Source organism: Ovis aries, chromosome 2 (genome assembly GCF_016772045.2).
Source record: "Ovis aries strain OAR_USU_Benz2616 breed Rambouillet chromosome 2, ARS-UI_Ramb_v3.0, whole genome shotgun sequence".
NCBI classification, from domain to species: Eukaryota; Metazoa; Chordata; class Mammalia; order Artiodactyla; family Bovidae; genus Ovis; species Ovis aries.
In genome coordinates, this window is record NC_056055.1 from 15754246 (window position 1) to 15763012 (window position 8767).

Sequence of the window (8767 nt, forward strand, 5' to 3'; positions counted from 1 at the left end):
TAATGCCCTTGAAGCGCACATTGTTGCAAACTGTAAGCTTTTCCTTTTCGTGGCTGAGAACAAAAACAAGACCAGGAGCTGCCTGTGGCTCAGATCATGAACTCCTTATTACCAAATTCAGACTGAAATTGAAGAAAGTAGGGAAAACCGCTAGACCATTCAGGTATGACCTAAATCAAATCCCTTATGATTATACAGTGGAAGTGAGAAATAGATTTAAGGGCCTAGATCTGATAGATAGAGTGCCTGATGAACTATGGAATGAGGTTCGTGACATTGTACAGGAGATAGGGATCAAGACCATCCCCCTGGAAAAGAAATGCAAAAAAGCAAAATGGCTGTCTGGGGAGGCCTTACAAATAGCTGTGAAAAGAAGAGAGGCAAAAAGCAAAGGAGAAAAGGAAAGATATAAGCATCTAAATGCAGAGTTCCAAAGAATAGCAAGAAGAGATAAGAAAGCCTTCCTCAGCGATCAATGCAAAGAAATAGAGGAAAAGAACAGAATGGGAAAAACTAGAGATCTCTTCAACAAAATTAGAGATACCAAGGGAACATTTCATGCAAAGATGGGGTTGATAAAGGACAGAAATGATATGGACCTAACAGAAGCAGAGGATATTAAGAAGAGGTGGCAAGAATACACAGAAGAACTGTACAAAAAAGATCTTCATGACCCGGATAATCACGATGGTGTGATCACTCATCTAGAGCCAGACATCCTGGAATGTGAAGTCAAGTGGGCCTTAGAAAGCATCACTACAAACAAAGCTAGGGGAGGTGATGGAATTCCAGCTGAGCTATTTCAAATCCTGAAAGATGATGCTGTGAAAGTGCTGCACTCAATATGCCAGCAAATTTGGAAAACTAAGCAGTGGCCACAGGACTGGAAAAGGTCAGTTTTCATTCCAATCCCAAAGAAAGGTAATGCCAAAGAATGCTCAAACTACCGCACAATTGCACTCATCTCACATGCTAGTAAAGTAATGCTTAAAATTCTCCAAGCCAGGCTTCAGCAATACATGAACCGTGAACTTCCTGATGTTCAAGCTGGTTTCAGAAAAGGCAGAGGAACCAGAGATCAAATTGCCAACATCCACTGGATCATGGAGAAAGCAAGAGAATTCCAGAAAAACATCTATTTCTGCTTTATTGACAATGCCAAAGCCTTTGACTGTGTGGATCACAATAAACTGGAAAATTCTGAGAGAGATGGGAATACCAGACCACCTGACCTGCCTCTTGAGAAATCTGTATGCAGGTCAGAAAGCAACAGTTAGAACTGGACATGGAACAATAGACTGGTTCCAAATAGGAAAAGGAGTCTGTCAAGGCTGTATATTGTCACCCTGTTTATTTAACTTATATGCATCATGAGTACATCATGAGAAACACTGGACTGGAAGAAACACAAGCTGGAATCAAGATTGCTGGGAGAAATATCAATAACCTCAGATATGCAGATGATACCACCCTTATGGCAGAAAGTGAAGAGGAACTAAAAAGTCTCTTGATGAAAGTGAAAGAGGAGAGTGAAAAAGTTGGCTTAAATCTCAACATTCAGAAAACTAAGATCATGGCATCTGGTCCCATCACTTCATGGGAAATAGATGGAGAAACAGTGGAAACAGTGTCAGACTTTATTTTTTGGGGCTCCAAAATCACTGCAGATGGTGACTGCAGCCATGAAATTAAAGGACGCTTACTCCTTGGAAGAAAAGTTATGACCAACCTAGATAGCATATTCAAAAACAGAGACATTACTTTGCTGACTAAGGTCCATCTAGTTAGGCTATGGTTTTTCCAGTAGTCATGTATGGATGTGAGAGTTGGACTGTGAAGAAGGCTGAGCACCGAAGAATTGATGCTTTTGAACTGTGATGTTGGAGAAGACTCTTGAGAGTCCCTTGGACTGCGAGGAGATCCAACCAGTCCATTCTGAAGGAGATCAACCCTGGTATTTCTTTGGAAGGAATGGTGCTAAAGCTGAAACTCCAGTACTTTGTGCACCTCATGCAAAGAGTTGACTCATTGGAAAAGACTTTGATGCTGGGAGGGATTGGGGTCAGGAGGAGAAGGGGATGACAGAGGATGAGATGGCTGGATGGCATCACTGACTCGATGAACGTGAATCTGGGTGAACTCTGGGAGATGGTGATGGACAGGGAGGCCTGGTGTGCTGCAGTTCATGGGGTCACAAAGAGTCGGACACGACTGAGCGACTGAACTGAACTGAACTAAATGTTCTATTTTGTTTATATATGTGTGAGTGTGTGCATTTTCCTAGTTTCTATATCCATCCATCCATCCTTTAATGAACATTTAGGTTATTTCCAATTCTTGGCTATTATCAATAATGATGTCACAACATGGAGGTGCAGATATCTCTCTTTGAGATTGTGATTTCATTTATTTTGGATCAATACCCAGAAGTGGGATCGCTGAATCATGTGGTGGTTCTATTTTAATTCTTTGAAGAACCTCCATACTGTTCCATTGTGGCAATATCAATTTACATTCCCACCAACAGTGCACAAAGGTTTTCTTTCCCCCACATCTGTTATCGCTCGTCTTTTTGATCAGAGCCACTGTAACAGGTGTGAGGTGATATCTCAACTCACACCTGTTTTGCAAACCTGTGGTTTTGATTTGCATTTCCCTGATGATTGGTGATGTTGAGAATGTAACTGTTAGCCATTTGTATATCTTCTTTGGAAAAAAAGATATCTATTCAGGTCCTTTTCCCATTTTAAAATCAGATTATTTGATTTTTCTGCTATTCAATTAAATAAGTTCTGTATAAATTTTGGATATTAACCCTTATAAGATGTTCTATTTGGAAGTACATTCTCTCTTTCCTTAGATTACCTTTCCATTTTGTTGACGGTTTTTGCTGTTTGATGTGTCCAAGTTGTGTGTTTGTGCTTTTGTTGCTTCTGCCTGTCACACCCAAAAATTATTGCCAAGACCCACATCAAGGAACTTTTGCCGTATGTTTTCTTTTGGGAGTTTTATGGTTTCAGGTCTTATATTTAAGTCTTTAACCCATTTTGAGTTAAGACTTGTAAACGATGTGAGATAGGGGTCTAGTTTCATTCTCCATGTGGATATACAGCGTTTCCAATATTATCTATTGAAGAGACTGTCCTCGTTGAGTGTTCTTGGCTCCCTTGTTGAGCATTAGTTGACTGTATATGTGTGGGTTTATTTCTGGGCTCTTGATTCTGTTCCACTGGTCTATGTGTGTGTTTTTAAGGCAGTTCCATAGTATTTTATAAACCATGGTATTTATTCATTTACTTATGGCTGTGCTGGGTCTCTGATGCCGTGCACAGGCCCTTCCTTGCTGTGTGCAGGCTTTCTCTAGTTGCAGCGAGCAAGGGATACTCTGTAGTTGCAGTACATGAGCTCTCATTGCAACGGCTTCTCTTGTAGAGCACAGGCTCTGGGGCACGCAGGCTTCAGTGGTTGTGGCCCGTGGGCTCTTGAGCTCAGGCTCAGCAGCTGCGGTGCATGCATTTAATTGCCCTGTGGCATGTGGGATCTGGGTTCCCGGATCAGGGATCAAACCTCCGTCCCCTACTTTGGCAGATGGACTCTTAACCACGGGGACCAGAGAAGTCCCAGTATTTTGATTCCTATAGCTTTATGGTATAGTTTGAAATCAGAAAGTATGATGCTTCCAGCTTTATTCTCCCTTCTCCAGAACGCTTTGGCTATTCAGGGTCTTTTGTACTTTCACACTAATTTTGGGGTTGTTTATTCTACTTCTGTGAAAACAAATGTCATTGGAAGTTTGATAGGGACTGAGTCTAATCTATAGATTTGGGTAGTATGGACATTTTAACAGCATTAATTATTTTCATCCATGAACAGGAGATATCTTTCCATTTATTTATATCTACTTCAGTTTCTTTTATCAGTCCTATAGCTTTTAAGGCAAGGATTACATTTTAAGTAGCAAGGCTCGTAAGCACCGGTTATTAAACTTGGCTGAACACTGGAATCACCTGGCCAGTTTTAATTTATATACATGCTGAGTCTCACTCTCAGAAATGCCGATTTAATTGGTTCAGGATAAGGCCTGAGAATTGAGATTTCTGAAACCTTCCCCCAGGTAGTTCTAAAGGGTGGCCAGTTGGCCCAGATTAGAAGATAGTGGTGGGTGGCCCAACGGCCAAATCCAGTCAGCACATCTGTTTGCTTTGGCCCACCCATGTTTCAAATTTGTTCCACTGCCAGCATTTAAAAATGGAAATTTCACCTACATGTACAAACAAAAACCTATATTTCCAGCTTCTCCTGAAAAATCCAGAAGGCTGGTGCATGGAGCCCAATTCCTACACAGCCACAATGGGTGGGTATTGAGTAGCTGTTACCCACCGTAATGATCCTTCAGAAGCCCAGTCCACCCCACCACTGCCTCACCCTTCCTGCCTCACCCTGTGGACATTTGGGTTTACCAACCCAGACTGGACTCTAGAAGCACCCACTGGACTTTCTCCCTTGAATTCTGTCTTTGGCTGCGCTCCTTGGCTGGAAGAGGAACACTGCTTTCCAAAATCTGGTTTTGGATTTTCAAATTGCAAAACCGCCAGTATGTTGTAAATCTGGGTATCATGCCCATATATCTTGATCTTCAATATGTTACATCCTGTACAGCACTGTTTTACAAGTTCTTGGATGTCCCAAGACAAATTATGATCCCTTGTTAGAAAACCATACGAACTACTTGATGAAGCCCATGCCTGGTCAGTTTTGGCATTTGAAATTAATGCCTCCATCTCACGATTCACTGCAGGCATCAACTGTTCGCATCTGCAGATAGAATAGCAAGGCCTTATGCATTCAGAGTTCTGCACAGTTTAAAAAGCACCTTCCCAGACATTCTTTCATAGGATCTTCACAGTAAACTGAACAAAAGCCAATATATTATCCTTGGTTATTGACAAGAAAAATGAGGCTCAAAGAGGGTGACTTTCTCAAGCTGACCTGGCCTGTTACTCAGGACTCTTGCTGTTTCACTGGCTCCTAACCCTGAACTTTCTGCTCCCTCATGCTGACTCTAAAAAAATGCTCCTCTAAGAAATCCCATGAGAACTGTGACCCCTCACTGCAAGACGTTGATCTGGAAAATACAAGGCTTTGGAAATGTTCACTCCTGAGGTCACATCTGCTTTATGACCTCATGCTGTTCAGATTAGACTGCTCTTGGAAAAGCCTTGATTTGTCAGGAAACTAAAGCTAGTAAAGGGTGCTTGGTACAGCGGGAAGAATATGGACTGTGTAGTCATGCAGACCTGGGTTCCAAGAGTCCCTATGCCTCACCTCCCATCAGCTCAGTCAAAGGAAACCAGATGTATGCAACTGGTTAATCATGAATCAGAGCCAAGAGAAAAATGAGCAGAACCCTGGGAGTGGGAGAGCTAAGATGTTAAATAAACATAAAAACCCAAGAGGACTGTTTGATGGAAAGAGGAGCAAGCAGAGAGAAGAAGACAACCTTGACGTCTAACTTAGGCAGGTTTAGAAGGCCAGGAGGCTACTTAAAAGGGAAACAAAGAACTGTTTTGGGCCATCTCTGGCACTTAATTGCATGCACAATGGTTTTCCAGGGCCCCCCTCTGGTATTAGGCTGTCCTTCCTGCCCTCCTTTTCACTAAGAGAACAGTTACAGTGTTATGCTTGCTTAATCAAGCTCACTCTTGCTGGAAGGATATACGATGAAGTGGAATTAGGAGAAAGGATATCCAGTTTTGTATCCAGGAACATTTTTACTAAGGATGCCTCTGGGCTTGAGAGAGAACAAAAGGGTCAGTGGAACTCGCCCTTCTATTCTATCTGCCCTTATTTTTTGCCCATCATCGCACACCTGGACCACTGCACCAGCCTCTCTGCCTCTCTCCATCTTCTATGAGAGAGGAGGTCTCATCCATGCCCATAGACTGTAGTCATCTGAAGTTAAGGTATTGGGAGGCTGTGTCCTAGTTGGGAATGGTTAGGTAAAGCAGGTACACAGTTTAGATTTTACCCTGCAAGTAGTTTCAGAAAGATTAATTTAGCATAGTAGCCCTCAAACTTGACTTTACATTAGAATCAGCTGACAACATTAAAAACTCTCCGTACTGGGCCACACCCCAGACCAATCACGTTAGAGTCCCTGGGGTGGGTGTGCAATCCCAGCATCAGTGGGTTAAAAACCCCCAGATGATCTCAAATGCATCAAGGATGAGAACCATTGCCCTGAGCTCCAGTGTGAAGGATAGACTGAAAGAAGAGATGCTAAGGAAGAAGCAAGAAGGTAGGTTAAGAGGCTGGTACAGTGGTCAAGCAGGTAGGTTAAGAGACAGGAGAAGAAGGGGATGCCAGAAGATGAGATGGATTGGATGGCATCACCGACTCAGTGGGCATCAGTTGAGCAAACTCCAGGAGACAGTGAAGGACAGGGAAGCCTGGCATGCTGCAGTCCATGGGGTTGCACAGAGTCACACAATGGAGTGACTGAACAACAATTTGGGGAAAGAAGTGGTCATGGGGAGAGCTGATACAGCAGGAACCAGATCAAAAATGGTAGAAACAGGAAAGGAAGGACATGATCTAGGTTAAGGAAGGAGGTGACTGGGATAGGCAGGACAGGAGAGGCACCAACGGTGATGTCTAGTGTTCTACTTGGTCAAGTGGTTGAATGTGGCCTCATTACCAATATGGGGAAGACTGGGAGAAGAGCAAGGGGTGGGCAAACCAAGAGTACAAGGTTCTGCCCTGGGCCAGGAGAATAGCTTGAGAAGCCTCAGCATCTCAGTGGAAGGTGCAGCCATAGGCGTTCATGAGTTGGCCAGGGGAGAAGGTGGCAACAAAGTCAAGCACATAAGGCAAAAGGGAAAGAATAATAGAACAACATTAAACAAACAAACCAAAGTTATGACTGAGGCTAAGGCCAAGCGTTCTGATCCCTCAGCATCCAGGGCTTTATGACAGAGAAGAGGGGAGGGTACAGTGTCTTCCCTGGATTGGCTCCCAGCTGAAGCTATTACCATGCCTAACACACTGCTCAAATACTGTAAGAAACACAGCCCCTGACCCAGCCCCACCCAGTTTACTGAGCCTGAGTTAGGAGTGACATCTGAATTAAGAGAACAGATCTGGATACAACATCCTCCCATTCTTGTCACGTAAGCATCCAGAATCCCAGTTCATCTCATAGACCTGAAACTATGAAGGAGTTCAGCCTTATCTCACAGATTTGAAAACTGCAGTTCAGAGGATGGAAGCGCCCTGTCAAGGTGCCACAGCTGGCTGGTAGCAGGCTCAGGAGTCGGAATCCAGATCTCCTGGGAACCAGTCCGCAGTGCCCTGCACTGCAGTCTTAGAAATTGCGCCTCATTGTTGCAAACTTCAGCACAGCACTCAGCGTCTATCCAGGCACTCAGTGCTTCAAAGGCGATGTATAAGGAATTAACTTATAAGGCAATTATTAGGAAGGCAAGAGGGAGCCCAGGGTCATCAACTTGAAAGCATTCATGTGGGCATGATATTTGCTGAGAGGAGAATAAAGCGTGCTATACGTAGTATTTCCTTGGATAATTAACTTTGTCCACAGGCTGGTCTAACAACCATCCATGGATGCTAGCTAAGAAATGTCATCAGAGTCTGGGTTTATGAAGGAGAACGAGCAGCAGAAAGAAAGGAGGTCAGGCCCAGTTCTGCCACATCTCAGTTTCTTGAGTTAAACGTGCTCCCTTTCTGGGTTGCCCATGAAGGATGAGGTCAGACTAAATAATCCCTGAGATCCTTCAAAACCAATGACTTGGTTTATCTGCTGCCTTTCTCCAGATGCCCATGCGGTAGCTACCGGAGATTCTTTCCCAAACATGGAAGGAGGACTCCTCTCTGCCCAGACCCTGGCTCCTTCCTCCAGGTGGAATTAATTAGCTATCAAGGCTTGATGTGGGGAAAAAGGAATTCCATTCGCATGTTATATTTGTTAAAAACACATTTCCATATAAGCACATACATCTGTCTCCGTGCGTGCACTGAAACCTCCTTCTGCTGACAGATTCTTGGAGAGTTCAGAGAGCAGGAGGCCCCTTTTTCCAGTACTCACCTCGCTCAGGAGTGAAAGTTTGGAGACCTGATCAGTCTAGACTTTGTGGTATTGGGATGCACGCATCTCCCTTTTTAGCTTATAAGGTGCTTTACCAGAAATTATGTCACTGGGTCGTCAATGCAGCCCTACAAGCTAGGCAGTGTGGGTATCATTATTACCATCGCATTGATGAGGCATGTGAGGTTAGGAGAGGTTAAGTGGCTTGGTCAAGATCACAATGGTGGACTTCTCTGGTGCTCCAGTGGTTGACTTCACACTTCCAAATGCAAGGGGAGTGGGTTCAATCCCTGGTCAAGGAACTAAGATCCCATATGCAATGCAATGTGGCTAAATAAATAAATAATTTTTCAAAATGTAAAAATTAAAAAAAAAAAATCACACAGTGGTCGCTGGCACCAATCAAGGTATCTTGACCCCACAGCCAGCCCTCTTACCATTATGCATTCATCTGTTCATTCATCTGTTTGACATGCTTATTTAGCAGCTCACATGAACCCAATAGTGTGATGGGCTCTGCAGATATAAAGATGAGTATGACACGGTTCCTCCTTGAGGTGCTCATAGCTCGTGAGCTAGAAGGTCTGAGAAGCACTGATGGTAACACAAGTTCTGTGCTTTGGGTGCACAGAAGAGAAAGACACTGACTGCCTGGAGACACCTTCG

General features: G+C 43.7%; 1 protein-coding gene across 1 annotated transcript; it reads left to right on the plus strand.

The window, feature by feature from the left end:
* Positions 1 to 287: 287 nt before the first annotated feature.
* Positions 288 to 1196, plus strand: LOC132659247 (uncharacterized; the record flags this gene model as incomplete). Its single annotated transcript, XM_060410759.1, has 1 exon — positions 288 to 1196. A coding segment is annotated over exon 1 (693 nt), but the record flags the coding sequence as incomplete, so codon positions are not given.
* Between the last annotated feature and the right edge of the window lie 7571 nt (positions 1197 to 8767).